We start from the raw sequence: 17,142 nt of genomic DNA, 5'->3' as shown, positions 1-17,142 counted from the left end.
ACGGCGGGTGTGCACCACCACCGTCAGAGACACTTGATTGCACTATGAGGGACCCTGTGCCAGTGCCCGCGCCCAAGAGTCGGCCTACCCACCTGTCCAGGGCAACGGCACTCGCACGGTGTCGTGCGCTAGGTGGTGACCCCGGCCATGGGGGGGGAGGCAGCACAGTTAGGGAGTTTTAGAAAGTGGCATATGTTGATGTTGGACATTCAGCTGATGCAAAAGGCGAAATAGGTGAAGTCCCAGGAAGAGGTGGACCAAAGCAAGCCATTTTTCTGTCACCCTATGTGTCATCAGGGGAAGGTGGGACAAAATCCTTGGAAACCCATGCATGGTTCATTTTAATGAAGGTTAGATCATCCACATTTTGGGTTGACAGACGGGTCCTTTTTTCTGTCAGGATTGATCCAGCTGCACTTACGACTCTTTCCGATAGCACACTTGCAGCTGGGCAAGCGAGCTCCTGTAAGGCATATTGGGCCAATTCAGGCCAGGTGTCCAGTTTAGCGGCCCAATAGTCAAAGGGGAATGACCTGTGTGGGAGAACATCGATATGGGAGGAAAAGTAGTTTGTAACCATAGTTGACAACTGCTGTCTCCTGTCACTTTCCATCGATGCAGTATTACCAGTTGTGTGAGCGGTATTTAAAAAATCAGTCCACAACATTGTCATGAAACCCCTGTCTCCAACGCCACTTCTGCTGTGTGCACCACGAACACCTCTGCCAAGCTGCCCCCGGCCCGTATGGCTCGTGTGAGAACATCACCGCTGCTGTGTGCTGGGAATGCCTCAAGCAACCGATTTACCAGAGTTGCTTGTTTATTAGCCAATATTAGGTCAAGGTTCTCCTGTGGCATGATGTTTTGTAATTTGCCTTTATAGCGTGGATCCAGGATGCTGGCCAACCAGTAGTCGTCATCGTTCATCATTTTGGCAATGCGGGGGTCCCTTTTTAGGATCTGCAAGGCATAATCTGACATGTGGGCCAATGTTCCCGGTGTCAATGATGCACTGCGAGTGCTGGGTGGAGGAGCACTTTCTGGCAAATCCACATCCCTCCAGTCACGCACAAACCCTGTACCAGACCTTGCCACGCCAACATTTTCACTTGCCCCACGAGATGCATCCTCCTCCCCTAAGTAATCATCCCCATCATCATCCTCCTCCTCCTCTTCTTCCTCCACCTCGTCCAGGAGAGGTCCCTGAGCAGACAATGGCTGAATCATCAACATTGGCTGCAGACGCCTGCTCCTTAAGGTGCGTCAAAGTTTGCATGAGCAGACGCATAAGTGGGATGCTCATGCTTAGGATGGCGTCGTCTGCGCTTACCAGCCGTGTGCATTCCTCAAAACACAGAAGGACTTTACAGAGGTCTTTCAGCTTCGACCACTGCACACCTGTCAACTCCATGTCTGCTTTCAAAGTGCCTGGCCGTGTATCCTCCCACAAATGCATTATGGCCTGCCTCTGCTCGCACAGCCGCTCCACCATGTGCAGGGTGGAGTTCCACCTTGTTGCAATGTCGATAATGAGGCGGTGGTTGGGAAGGTGGAGCAATCGCTGCAGCTTCTGCATACGAACGGAGTGTACAGGCGACCGGTGGATGTGCGCGCACAGTCTTCGCACCTTCTGGAGCAGGGCTGTTAACTCCGGATAATTTTTGAGGAAGCACTGCACCACCAGGTTCAAGGTGTGAGCCAAGCAAGGTATGTGGCTGAGTTTTGAAAGGGCTATGGCTGCCACAAAATTACGGCCGTTATCACCAACTACCTTGCCTGCCTCAAGATGTACACTGCCCAGCCATGACTCAGTTTGTCGCTTCAAGTACTCGGCCAGCACCTCGGCGGTGTGTCTGTTGCCCAAACACATCATCTGCAACACAGCCTGCTGACGCTTTCCACTAGCTGCTCGATAGGGGGACACATCGTGTGCAACAGTGGCAGCTGCAGATGGAGTGCTCGTACGACTGCGCTCTGTGGACGAGCTTTCGCTTCTGGAGGAGGAGGAGGAGGGTCGAACGCCTACAGCCAACTGTTTCCTATACCGTGGGCTAGGCAGCACTGTCCCACCACCGCTGTCCCCTGTGGACCCTGCATCCACCACATTAACCCAGTGCGCAGTGATGGACACGTAACGGCCCTGGCCATGCCGACTGGACCATGCATCAGTTGTGAGGTGCACCTTTCCGCTCACTGACTGCTTGAGTGCATGGACAATGCGGTCTTTCACATGATGGTGGAGGGCTGGGATGGCTTTGCGAGAGAAGAAGTGGCGACTGGGTAGGTCATAGCGTGGTACTGCATAGGCCATGAGTTCGCGGAAAGCTGTGCTTTCCACCAACCGAAAGGGCATCATCTCAAACGAGATTAGTTTGGCAATGTGGGCGTTCAAACCCAGTGTACGCGGATGAGAGACTGAGTACTTTCTTGACCTACTCATAGTGTCTGGGAGGGTGAGCTGGACTTGAGAGCTGCATATGGTGGAAGTAGCGGTGGACAGGGCGGACTGAGAGAGGGTTGATGATGGTGATGGAGTTGGTCTTCTTTCTGATGGCCTAGAATCAGTCTTTCGTTGATATAACAGTGGGATTCCCTGACTGCTGTGGCCTTGCAACGACACCTCAACATTTGCTGCTGTGCTAACCGGTGGGCTTACAGTGGGGGAAACAATATAGCGTTGCTGACTACCTTCGTTGTGATCAGTTGCACATGTGGCACTTGAGGTTTGGTGTTGTGTCCACGCTTGCAAGTGTATGCTGGTTAAATGTCTAAGCATGCAACTGGTATTCAAATTTTTCAGATTTTTCCCTCAGCTAAAGGTCTTTGCGCACTTCTTACAGATAACCTTGGCCTGATCATGAGGATTTTGTTCAAAAAAGTGCCACACTGCACTCTTCCTACTTTGGCAGACATTTTGCGGCCTAGCACGCTGTGATCTTTTGACCCTCTGGACAAGCTGTCCAGCAACTCTTTTGATGTTTGGAACCTGTCTTTGGAGTGCTCCGGGCCTGCCAGATAACAGCTGTTGCGATGTCGATGTCTGCTATGGATGCTCCTCATCTGAGCTATTGGAAGCAGCACCCTCTTCCCCCAATGGATGCCAATCTGGGTCAACAACTGGGTCATCCATCACCTCCTCTTCTATGTCATGTGCACCTTCCTCTGTGTCACCGTGTATGGTGGTATAGTGTGCGGGAAGGGGCACCTGAGTCTCATCAGGGTCAGAATCTGGCTCTGTACACTGCGAGGACAATGTAGTGCTCTGAGTGAATGTACCAGCAGAATCATCCATCAGCGGCTGTACATCAGTGCACTCCATGTCAGATTCATCTTGGCCTGGGTAATTCACCATTTCACTTGATAATCCAGGCATGGTATGTGAAAACAGCTCCATGGAGTAATCAGTAGTATGGCCTGCGTCATCCTTCAATCTTGGTTGGGGTGAAGGACACAAGGAAAGGTGTGGTTCATGAACATGAGCCTCCAATGACGACTCAGTGCTTTTACTTTTTACAACTGAAGAAGAGGAGGTGATAGAGCTGGAGGCTGAGTCAGCAATGTAAGACAAAACTTTTTCCTGATGCTCTGGCTTTAAAAGCGGTTTGCCAACTCCTAGAAAATTAAGCGTTCGAGGCCTTATGTAGCCAGACGATGACGCAGGCTCAACACCTCCTGCATTCGGTCCTATTTTGCTCTTGCCACTACCATCAGATCCACCACCAACACCATCATTACCAGCTGCCAACCCCCGCCCAATTCCACGGCCTCTTCCACCAGCCTTCCTCATTTTTGGTAGAAATGTAGACAAAATCCAACAAACTATATAGCAATGTAAAACAAGGTACAAGGTGTCTATAGGACAGGGGAGATTTAGAATTTCTGCAGACACTTGTGGACACTGGACACTTTTGGATTGTGTGAGGCCCACTGATATCTGAGCGCTATGTGACAGGCTCGATGGCACAGCTGTGACCAAAGTGACTAGAGGATAAGGGAGATTTTGAATCTCTGCACACACTTTTAGACACTGGACACTTTTGGATTGTGTGAGGCTCAATGAATATCTGAGCGCTATGTGACAGGCTCGATGGCACAGCTGCTGTGACCAAAGTGACTAGAGGATAAGGGAGATTTTGAATCTCTGCACACACTTTTAGACACTGGACACTTTTGGATTGTGTGAGGCCCAATGAATATCTGAGCGCTATGTGACAGGCTCGATGGCACAGCTGCTGTGACCAAAGTGACTAGAGGATAAGGGAGATTTTGAATCTCTGCACACACTTTTGGACACTGGACACTTTTGGATTGTGTGAGGCCCACTGATATCTGAGCGCTACGTGACAGGCTCGATGGCACAGTTGTGACCAAAGTGACTAGAGGATAAGGGAGATTTTGAATCTCTGCACACACTTTTGGACACTGGACACTTTTGGATTGTGTGAGGCCCAATAAATATCTGAGCGCTATGTGACAGGCTCGATGGCACAGCTGTGACCAAAGTGACTAGAGGATAAGGGAGATTTTGAATCTCTGCACACACTTTTGGACACTGGACACTTTTGGATTGTGTGAGGCCCACTGATATCTGAGCGCTATGTCACAGGCTCGATGGCACAGCTGTGACCAAAGTGACTAGAGGATAAGGGAGATTTTGAATCTCTGCACACACTTTTGGACACTGGACACTTTTGGATTGTGTGAGGCCCACTGATATCTGAGCGCTATGTGACAGGCTCGATGGCACAGCTGTGACCAAAGTGACTAGAGGATAAGGGAGATTTTGAATCTCTGCACACACTTTTGGACACTGGACACTTTTGGATTGTGTGAGGCCTAATGAATATCTGAGCGCTATGTGACAGGCTCGATGGCACAGCTGCTGTGACCAAAGTGACTAGAGGATAAGGGAGATTTTGAATCTCTGCACACACTTTTGGACACTGGACACTTTTGGATTGTGTGAGGCCCAATGAATATCTGAGCGCTATGTGACAGGCTCGATGGCACAGCTGCTGTGACCAAAGTGACTAGAGGATAAGGGAGATTTTGAATCTCTGCACACACTTTTGGACACTGGACACTTTTGGATTGTGTGAGGCCCATTGATATCTGAGCGCTATGTCACAGGCTCGATGGCAGAGCTGTGACCAAAGTGACTAGAGGATAAGGGAGATTTTGAATCTCTGCACACACTTTTGGACACTGGACACTTTTGGATTGTGTGAGGCCCAATGAATATCTGAGCGCTATGTGACAGGCTCGATGGCACAGCTGCTGTGACCAAAGTGACTAGAGGATAAGGGAGATTTTGAATCTCTGCACACACTTTTGGACACTGGACACTTTTGGATTGTGTGAGGCCCACTGATATCTGAGCGCTATGTGACAGGCTCGATGGCACAGCTGTGACCAAAGTGACTAGAGGATAAGGGAGATTTTGAATCTCTGCACACACTTTTGGACACTGGACACTTTTGGATTGTGTGAGGCCCAATGAATATCTGAGCGCTATGTGACAGGCTCGATGGCAAAGCTGCTGTGACCAAAGTGACTAGAGGATAAGGGAGATTTTGAATCTCTGCACACACTTTTGGACACTGGACACTTTTGGATTGTGTGAGGCCCACTGATATCTGAGCGCTATGTGACAGGCTCGATGGCACAGCTTTTGTGACCAAAGTGACTAGAGGATAAGGGAGATTTTGAAACTCTGCACACACTTTTGGACACTGGACACTTTTGGATTGTGTGAGGCCCACTGATATCTGAGCGCTATGTGACAGGCTCGATGGCACAGCTGTGACCAAAGTGACTAGAAGATAAGGGAGATTTTGAATCTCTGCACACACTTTTGGACACTGGACACTTTTGGATTGTGTGAGGCCCAATGAATATCTGAGCGCTATGTGACAGGCTCAATGGCACAGCTGCTGTGACCAAAGTGACTAGAGGATAAGGGAGATTTTGAATCTCTGCACACACTTTTGGACACTGGACACTTTTGGATTGTGTGAGGCCCACTGATATCTGAGCGCTATGTCACAGGCTCGATGGAACAGCTGTGACCAAAGTGACTAGAGGATAAGGGAGATTTTGAATCTCTGCACACACTTTTGGACACTGGACACTTTTGGATTGTGTGAGGCCCAATGAATATCTGAGCGCTATGTGACAGGCTCGATGGCACAGCTGTGACAAAAGTGACTAGAGGATAAGGGAGATTGGATTGCTTTTAAAAAAGCAGTTTGCGGAGCAGTGGGTAAACAGCAATGCAGGAATGTCAGGAAGCCTTAGAAGGCAGCCCAACAACCAACACCACTGATACACCACTATATAGCCTCCCCTTGCACTGCACACACAGTGACTGGTGTGTTGTGCAGGCCAAATCGCTAGCAGCAGAAGCAGTTTTTTTGTCTTCTTCCCTGCCTAACGCTCTCCCTACAGAATCAGCAGCAACCTCTCCCTATACTGAGATCGGCAGAAGTAAGATGGCGGTCGGCGTGCACGCCCTTTTATACCCCCTGTGACGCCCACCAAAGCAAGCCAATCACTTGCATGCCCTTCTGAAAGATGGTGGTGACCCCTGCCTATGTCATCACGTTGCCCACAGTGTCCGTGGATCCTGATTGGCTGAAAAAGAGCGCAAAACAAACTTTTGAAACGCGACTTTGGCGCGTAAATCGCCGACCTCGTGGCCGACCTCATCCTAGGGTCGGGTTTCGTTTCATGAAACCCGACTTTGACAAAAGTCGGCGACTTTTGAAATTTTTCGACCCGTTTCGCTCAACTCTAATCTGCACCATAATGATATCAATAAAAACGTCTGCTTGGTGCACAAAAAATAAGCCCTACCTGGCCCCAGATCCTGAAAAATGGAGAGGCTATGGGTCTCGGAAAATGACAACTTTTTTTCTTTGGAATTTTTTTTCCCCCCTTAGATAAAAAAGAACCTAGACATGTTTGGTGTCTATGAACTCATAATGACCTGGAGAATCATAATGGCAGGTCAGTTTTAGCATTTAGTGAACCTAGCAAAAAAGCCAAACAAAAACAAGTGTGGGATTACACTTTTTTTTGCAATTTCACTGCACTTGGAATTTTTTCCCGTTTTCTACTATACGACGTGGTAAAACCAATGGTGTCTTTCAAAATTACAACTCGTTCCCCAAAAAACAAGCACTCACATGGCCATATTGACGGAAAAATAAAATGTTATGGCTCTGGGAAGAAGGGGAGCGAAAAACGAAAACGCAAAACTGAAAAAAGCTCATTAAGGCGTTAATCTGAAAGCAGCATGAGATAGGGATATAAACACAGATTTTCAGTAATGCCTCTTTTATCAAGCTCCGCCCTGTTGTTTACTTGCAATGATTGTTTTAGCACCAGGAGTATATTACTGTTCTGATACAGTGATGTGAGCCCAAGTTTGACTCTGCCCCTTTTCAGGATAAGACGCTCACTGTCTACAGACATTACATATATAGAGAGAGAAAGAGAGAGAGAGAGCATGTGGGTGGGGGGCAGGGTTAACTTTCTCACCTCTGCTGCATTGCTAAATCTAAAATCAACTTTATTCTCCCCATCAGCAATCGTTTCAGTCATGGGTGCAGTGTCGCGCTGGTTCTGGTTCAGTCACCGCTCTAAATATTGTAACAGGGTTACTGGCATTGTATGTGAGTAGAGATATGTGTCACAAAGATTGCTTTCTTCCGTGATCTAAAAACCCATAAGTTTGTCTCCAGCATGCTGTGTGTTGAAGGGGTTAACCAGCCATAAGGGACTGTGTTATTTTGGTGAGTAGGTATCAGTTGGGTGGGACGCCTACTCACCATATCTCCACCTGAAGAGAGTGGCTGGGGAGTTAAATGTTCAGCCATCGTTTTTTTTCTCTGTATTGTATGTTTAGAGAGGAAGGTCTCCAGATGGTGGCTCCAGATAGAGCTGAAGACTTGTGGTGTCCTCTCCGGGCGAGTCCCAACAACACAATGACTTTGCTATAATTTATCTTTTGTTTTGCCAGAAAGGCCATGTTTATTTTGTTAAACCCTGCCATGGTTTATGTTGTGCTATAATAAACCAGCAGGTGACTTACAGAAGAAGTGTTCTTATGTCTACCTTTACAAGCAGCCGAGTGAGTCAACCCCTCACAGTATACACTGACTCACAGCCGGCCCCAGTGCAGAGCGTATGTCAGTAAGGGCTGGGGGTGCAGTTACAGCGGAAGCTCTGTATACTCAGAGCGGTGACTGAACCAGCTACTGAAACCCAAACGCTGACGAGGGAATGAAGCTAATTTTCTCCCCACAACGTTTGGCTACGTGCAGGCGCCGTACAGATTAGTAACGCTATGATCCTGCAGAATAAAGGTCCCGTTTCACATAGCGATGCACCAGCGATCCCGACAACAATACGACCTGGTAAGGATCGCTGGTGCGTCGCTACATGGTCACTAGTAAGATGCCAAACAGGCAGATCTCTTCAACGACGCAGCAACGATACGACGGTCCGTATAACGACCTCGGCGGTCATTGGTACCTTGTCACACAGCAGCTTTTCTGACGACTCACACCTGCGTCCCTGAGTTCTGCATCGCCAACGAGGTCGCTCATTGGCGTCAAACACAGCGATGGATGCTGGCCAGCGGGATACCAGCGATCAAAAAATGTCCCAGGACATTCGAGCACGATCAGCGATTTCCAGCGGGGGCGGTTGCCACTAATTGTCACAGATAGCGAGATCGCTGTTGCGTCACAAAATCTGTGACGTTTCAGCGATCTAGCTAACGATCTCGTTATGTGAGACGGGGCCTTAACCCCATATCTGCAAGTTAGTGTTTTTTCTGGTGGCCACTTCCCTTTAATACCATGTTTACCTTCCTATTGCTGTATACACAATACTGAACCAGTGATTATGTACTGTATACAGATTAGGAAGCACTGATAGTACTTCCTCATCCAGATCAAGAGATCATGTGGTCGCTGGGTGTAAGTAGAGAGCAGGAGCTACTGTGTACTAGGAGATCCAGTCAGTTCTGCTATGCAGGCAAAAGGCTAAAATTTACCTGTAACTGGCGCTAATATACCAGTTACAGGGGAAATTAGCAATGCAAAGAATGTCTTATTATGTTAAAATTCCACACCTTTGAGGGACCCAGTGTGTGAAATAAGATAAAAAAAATTATAAAAGCAAAAATAAAATAGAAAAAAACATTAAAAAAATCTAACAATGCGGCCAGTCTAAGTCACTGTTTCTAGCCTTATCCCCATCAAAAATATATAAGTTCAATATGTATAAAAAGAATAATTTCTATAGAAAGGGGTACGCAATTTAAAATGTTTTTAGCAATCCTTTCCGGTCATAAGAAAAATGTGAAAAATAGACACGTACTTCCTATTTTTCATTACATTTTCCCCCTCAAGATCAGTAAAAAAATAAAAATAAATAAACATATATGACATAAAAAATCAAGCCAGTATCACGAAAAATAATAGTTAATAGGACATTTGTTATAAATCTCAAAAATGTGCCCAGTCAGAAATGGGGGATTTACATTATGAATTACAATTGATTGCATGTCCTTCATGTACTGGTAGTTTGGGATATATTTTAGACTTATGTATTTTTGTGATACCATAAGTATTAGTTTTGCTTCAATTAGCTAATTAATATGTTTGTAACACCTTTATTGCTGTCTCTTTATACATATTCACTTCATCTTATATAACACTTGAGAAAGACTTTGCCAATTTGAGCCAAAATGTTAATTGGGCTAATTAACATTTGTTTTTCCATCATTTGATTTTGGAGTGATGCTCCCATTTTTTGTAGTTTTTGTAAGTAAGAGGTTCTGTTGATTACCTTGGTGGCTCTGTAGTCTGTACACATCTTTGTATGGAAAAGTGCTGATTTTATTAGATAGATAGATAATTGTCACTCCTAAGGTTAAAGCCCCCGTCTCACATAGCGAGATCGCTGAAGCGTCACTGATTTTGTGACTCAACAGCGACCTCGCCAGCGATCTCGCTACATGTGACACGCAGCGGCGACCGGCCCCCCTGCTGGATATTGCTGATCGTGCTCCTATGTCCTGGGCCATTTTTTCATCGTCGATGTCCTGCTGGCCAGCGCGCATTGTTGTGTTTGACCCAACGAGCGACCTCTTTGGCGATGCAGAACTTAGGGACGCAGGCTGGAATCATTCAGAAAAGCTGCTGTGTGGCAAGGTACCAACGACCGCCGAGGATCACTGGATGGTTGCTGCATCGCTAAATAGATTTGCCTGTTTGGCAGATTACTAGCGACCATGTAGCGACGCACCAGCGATCCTTACCAGTTCGCATCGCTGTCGGAATTGCTGGTGCGTCGCTAAGTGAAACGGGACCCTTAGGGTGTGTGCACAGTTTCTGCTGCGTTGTACAGTACTCTTTTAGTCTATGTAAGCAGAAAAGCGCAGTGCACACATTTAAATCCGCAGCATGTCAATTAGAGTTGAGCGATACCGTCCGATACTTCAAAGTATCGTATCGGATGGTATCGGCCGATCTTTAAAAAAAGTATCGGTATCGCCGATTCCGATACCGGAAGTCCCATTCAAGTCTATGGGACTTCCGGTATCGGAATAAGAAAAACCCTTTCCTGCCCTTGTACAGCCTCTCTGGGGTCTGTACGGGCCTTTTGGGGGGTTGTGCCGGCCTGCCAGGGGGTCTGTGCAGGCTCCGGTGGTCTGTGCCGGCCTGCCGGTGGTCTGTGCAGGCTCCGGGGGGCTGTGCCGGCCTGCCGGGGGGCTGTGCCGGCCTGCCGGGGGGCTGTGCCGGCCTGCCGGGGGGCTGTGCAGGCTCCGGGGGTCTGTGCAGGCATCGTCCGATGGGACTACAAGTCCCATCGGGCGATGCCTGCTACCATGACAGTGATTGACACATTAGCCAATGATGGGACAGTAGTAGTCCCATCATCCGGCTAATGTGTTAAATGTAAAAAAAAAAAAAAAAAATTACATGCTACATACATACAACATGCATACTACATACATGCTACATTCATACTACATACTACATACATGCTACATTCATACTACATGCAACATACATACTACATATATACTACATGCATGCTACATACATACTGCATGCTACATACATACCACATATATACTACATACATACTACATGCATGCTACATGCTACATACATAACACATATATACTACATGCATGCTACATACATACTACATGCTACATACTACATATATACTACATGCTACATACATACTACATATATACTACATGCATGCTACATACATACTGCATGCTACATACATACTACATACATACTACATACATACTACATACATACTACATGCATGCTACATGCATGCTACATACATAACACATATATACTACATGCATGCTACATACATACTACATGCTACATACATACCATATACATACTACATGCATGCTACATACATACCATATACATACTACATGCATGCTACATACATACTACATGCATGCTACATACATACTACATATATACTACATGCATGCTACATACATACTACATGCTACATACATACTACATATATACTACATGCATGCTACATACATACTGCATGCTACATGCATGCTACATACATACTACATACATACTACATGCTACATACATACCACATATATACTACATACATACAATACATTCATACAATACATACATAGACATACAGTACATATAACATAGAGTAACATACTTACCAATACTTGTCACATTGTTCCCCGAAGCCATTGTCTTTCCGGAATAAATATTAACATAACAAACCACAAAAATACTCACCCACGATCCGAAGCAGTCCACGAGTGTGTCCCACGACGATCTTGGGTAGAGAACGGCAGCATCAGATGATGCTGCCGTTCTCTACGGGCTGCAGGAATCCAATGACGGAAGGTAGGTATCCTTCCGCACTGTATTCCTCCGCCACTTAAAAAAAAAAAAAGTCCCTAGTCTCACTTTATGCCATTGCTGTGTGGGAAATTCCCACGCAGCAATGGCATAAAGTGAGACTAGGGACTTTTTTTTTTTTTTAAGTGGCGGAGGAATACAGTGCGGAAGGATACCTACCTTCCGTCATTGGATTCCTGCAGCCCGTAGAGAACGGCAGCATCATCTGATGCTGCCGTTCTCTATCCAAGATCGTCGTGGGACACACTCGTGGACTGCTTCGGATCGTGGGTGAGTATTTTTGTGGTTTGTTATGTTAATATTTATTCCGGAAAGACAATGGCTTCGGGGAACAATGTGACAAGTATTGGTAAGTATGTTACTCTATGTTATATGTACTGTATGTCTATGTATGTATTGTATGAATGTATTGTATGTATGTAGTATATATGTGGTATGTATGTAGCATGTAGTATGTATGTAGCATGCATGTAGCATGTAGTATGTATGTAGCATGCATGTAGTATATATGTAGTATGTATGTAGCATGCATGTAGTATATATGTAGCATGTATGTAGTATGTATGTGGTATGTATGTAGCATGTAGTATGTATGTAGCATGCATGTAGTATATATGTAGTATGTATGTAGCATGTAGTATGTATGTAGTATGTATGTGGTATGTATGTAGCATGTAGTATGTATGTAGCATGCAGTATGTATGTAGCATGTATGTAGTATGTATGTAGTATATATGTAGTATGTATGTAGCATGTAGTATGTATGTAGCATGCATGTAGTATATATGTAGTATGTATGTAGCATGCATGTAGTATGTATGTAGTATGTATGTAGTATGTATGTAGCATGCAGTATGTATGTAGTATGTATGTAGTATATATGTAGTATGTATGTAGTATGCATGTAGTATGTATGTAGCATGTAGTATGTATGTAGCATGTATGTAGTATATATGTAGTATGTATGTAGCATGTAGTATGTATGTAGCATGCATGTAGTATGTATGTAGTATTTTTTTTTTTTTTTTTTTTTAACATTTAACACATTAGCCGGATGATGGGACTACTACTGTCCCATCATTGGCTAATGTGTCAATCACTGTCATGGTAGCAGGCATCGCCCAATGGGACTTGTAGTCCCATCGGACGATGCTTGCACAGACCCCCGGACATCAGCACAGCCCCCCGGCAGGCCGGCACAGCCCCCCGGCAGGCCGGTACAGACCCCCACAGGGTGCACAGACCACCGGCAGGCCGGCACAGCCCCCCGGCAGGCCGGCAGAGACCCCGGGCAGTCCACACAGCCCCCCGGCAGGCCGGCAGAGACCCCCGGCAGGCCGGCAGAGACCCCCGGCAGGCCCGAAATGACGGCGCATCATGATGCGCACACACCGCGCATCATGATGACGTCAGGCCGTCAATCAACTGAACTTCCGATTCCGATGCCGAATTCCGATATTGAAAAAATATCGGAAGTCGGTATCGGAATTCCGATACAGCAAGTATCGGCCGATACCCGATACTTGCGGTATCGGAATGCTCAACACTAATGTCAATACTTTGTGCGGATTCCGCAGTGGTTTGGCACCTGCTCCATGACAGGTATCAAATCGCAGGGGAAAACCGCAGGCTAATCCGCAGTAAATCCGCAGATATACCGCAGGTCATTTGACCTGTGGATTCCGCAGATTCTGCACGGAAAAATCCGCAGCAGAATCCTCAATGTGTGCACATACCCTAAAGAGTGGCTTGGTCCTGAAGATACGAAGAATTACCAGTATCAATACCTGAACAGTATCGTTACTTTGCTCTTTGCATCCATGATATTCTTGGCAGAACTTCATCTGAGTATGAAGGTATGCCACGTCACTTAGTGTAGTCAGGACCCAGTGCTTGGATTCTTCACACTCATCACCTCCAGATTTTATGGACAGACTTTTTTCACTTGGGGATGTTTTCATATCTGAAAATGAGAAAGTAATTGAAATTTGGAAATAAAATGACATTTGTAATGAAACTAAAATACTGTCTATTATACAGCCCCAGTTTCAAAAATGTTGGGATGCTGAATATAATGTAAGGAAAACAAGGATGCATTTTTTAAAAAACATATAGATTCAGATATTATTCACAACAAAATAGAACACATATCAGACATTGAAAGTTAGACTTTTTTCACTTCATCTGAAATAATTACCGGAACTCATTTAGAAATTGATGGCAGCAACACATCTTAAAAAAAGTTAGGACAAGGCCATGTCTACCATTGTGCAGCATCGCCCGATTATTTTTACAGGAGTGTGTACACATCAGAGCAGGGAGGAGACCAATTACCGGAGTTTTGGGAGAGGAATGTTATCCTATTCTTGTCACTTGTTTGTATCCCTGTCCTAACTTTTTCGACATGTGTTGCTGCCAACAATTTCTAAATTAGTTATATTTTTCAAATGAAAATGTGTTCTATGTTATGTTGTGAATTAAATATGGCTGTAAGAGATTTCCAAATTATTGCATTTACATAGGATTCCAACTCATATAGAAGCTTATGGGAGAGGTCACAATCATAGGGAATGGGAGAAGGGTACTGGAAAAGCAATACGCCAAAGATGACTGTGTGTTACAGTCTGCAGTAGAGTTGAGCGACTTTAGTCGGATCGGGTTTCACGAAACAAAATTCGTTTCAGATGAAACTGGTCCGACTAGGGCAAAAAAAGTCGGAGTTTCATCCGAAACCCGACCCCAATGCAAGTCAATGGGGAATAAAAGTCGGCATTGAGTGGATGAATGTCATCCGCTCAATGCCGACTTTTATTTCCCATTGACTTGCATTGGGGTCGGGTTTCGGACGAAACTCCGACTTTTTTTGCCCTAGTCGGACCAGTTTCATCTGAAACAAATTTTTTTTTCATGAAACCCTATTCGACCAAAGTCGCTCAACTCTAGTGGCAACCTATGTGTGAGCCGGGACATGATGGATGGAGTCCCCTAAGCAGGCTACAGTCACTTGTCATGCGAGTAGAGTTCCAAGGAACATCTGAGAGGAGGAACTTGGGTTTAACACACAACTACAAGTACTTCAGTTTAAACTCAAGTGAGGAGACGTTCAGAACAGGCACATGAAAAGGAGAGCTGGAAAGGTTAATTCCATCTGCCTGGGAGTTGGCTGAGCCCCTGATCTGGAGACCGCAGCATTGAAGCGGGCACCTGTCTGTGCCAAAAACGTGAGTAAAAGAACTGGAACTGCACTCAGCTGTCTCATTGCCTTTTTCTTGCGCCAACCCACTCAGCACTGCTACATCTCTGTGCCTAACACTGCACCATCTACAGTTGTGGCCAAAAGTATTGACACCCGTGCAAATCTTTCGGATAATACTCAGTTTCTTCCTGAAAATGATTGCAAACACAAATTCTTTGGTATTATCTTCATTTAATTTGTCTTAAATGAAAAAACACAAAAAGAATTGTCCTAAAGCCAAATTGGATATAATTCCACACCAAACATAAAAAAGAGGGTGGACAAAAGTATTGGCACTGTTCGAAAAATCATGTGATGCTTCTCTAATTTGTGTAATTAACAGCACCTGTAACTTACCTGTGGCACCTAACAGGTGTTGGCAATAACTAAATCACGCTTGCAGCCAGTTGACATGGATTAAAGTTGACTCAACCTCTGTCCTGTATCCTTGTGTGTACCACATTGAGCATGGAGAAAAGAAAGAAGACCAAAGAACTGTCTGAGGACTTGAGAAACCAAATTGTGAGGAAGCATGAGCAATCTCAAGGCTACAAGTCCATCTCCAAAGACCTGAATGTTCCTGTGTCTACCGTGCGCAGTGTCATCAAGAAGTTTAAAGCCCATGGCACTGTGGCTTATCTCCCTAGATATGGACGGAAAAGAAAAATTGACAAGAGATTTCAACGCAAGATTGTGCGGATATTGGATAAAGAACCTCGACTAAAGCCCCCGTTACACAATGCGATATCGCTAGCAATATCGCTGTAAAGTCACCGATTTTGTGACGTTACAGCGATATTACTAGCGATATCGCTGCATGTGATACTTACCTACGACCGGCTCCCCCGCTGGTTATCGCTGATCGCGCGAGAAGCTACTGGACCATTCCTCGTCGTCCACTTCCTGCGGCGCTTCCTGCTGTGACAACGAGCGACGCGTGGAGCCGGGCGGGAGGACGCAGGATCACCGCGTCTGACAGGTAAGTAGCGATCCCCGTCCCCAGCGATGTCGCTGGTGAGATCTGCCTGAGTGGCAGCTCACTAGCGACCACCTAGCGATTCACCAGCGATCCTGACCGCGTCATATCGCTGGTCGGGATCGCTGGTGAGTCGCTAGGTGTAACGGTACCCTAACATCCAAACAAGTTCAAGCTGCCCTGCAGTCTGAGGGTACAACAGTGTCAACCCGTACTATCCGTCGGCATCTGAATGAAAAGGGACTGTATGGTAGGAGACCCAGGAAGACCCCACTTCTTACCCCGAGACATAAAAAAAGGCAGGCTGGAATTTGCCAAAACTTACCTGAAAAAGCCTAAAACGTTTTGGAAGAATGTTCTCTGGTCAGATGAGACAAAAGTAGAGCTTTTTGGGCAAAGGCATCAACATAGAGTTTACAGGAGAAAAAAGAGGCATTCAAAGAAAAGAACACGGTCCCTACAGTCAAACATGGCGGAGGTTCCCTGATGTTTTGGGGTTGCTTTGCTGCCTCTGGCACTGGACTGCTTGACCGTGTGCATGGCATTATGAAGTCTGAAGACTACCAACAAATTTTGCAGCATAATATAGGGCCCAGTGTGAGAAAGCTGGGTCTCCCTCAGAGGTCATGGGTCTTCCAGCAGGACAATGACCCCAAACACACGTCAAAAAGCAGTAGAAAATGGTTTGGGAGAAAGCACTGGAGACTTCTAAGGTGGCCAGCAATGAGTCCAGACCTGAATCCCATAGAACACCTGTGGAGAGATCTAAAAATGGCAGTTTGGAGAAGGCACCCTTCAAATATCAGGGACCTGGAGCAGTTTGCCAAAGAAGAATGGTCTAAAATTCCAGCAGAGCATTGTAAGAAACTCATTGATGGTTACCGGAAGTGGTTGGTCACAGTTATTTTGGCTAAAGGTTGTCCAACCAAGTATTAGGCAGAGGGTGCCAATACTTTTGTTTGACCCATTTTTGG

At 45.9% G+C, this 17,142-nt stretch overlaps 1 protein-coding gene across 1 annotated transcript in view; it reads right to left on the bottom strand.

Moving 5' to 3' along the window:
• The window catches only part of LOC141086031 (uncharacterized), a 971,752-nt gene that overhangs the window by 726,796 nt on the left and 227,814 nt on the right, over positions 1–17,142 (bottom strand). The window contains exon 36 of the mRNA XM_073571764.1: positions 13,745–13,920. Coding sequence (XP_073427865.1) covers positions 13,745–13,920 — 176 coding nt within the window. The remainder of the gene's footprint in view (positions 1–13,744; positions 13,921–17,142) is intronic.

Source organism: Dendrobates tinctorius, unplaced genomic scaffold (assembly GCF_039654945.1).
Source record: "Dendrobates tinctorius isolate UK_male_01 unplaced genomic scaffold, ASM3965494v1 ptg000007l, whole genome shotgun sequence".
Lineage (NCBI taxonomy): Eukaryota > Metazoa > Chordata > Amphibia > Anura > Dendrobatidae > Dendrobates > Dendrobates tinctorius.
Note: the sequence above shows the minus strand (reverse complement) of the source record. Positions and strands in the feature narration are given on the sequence as shown.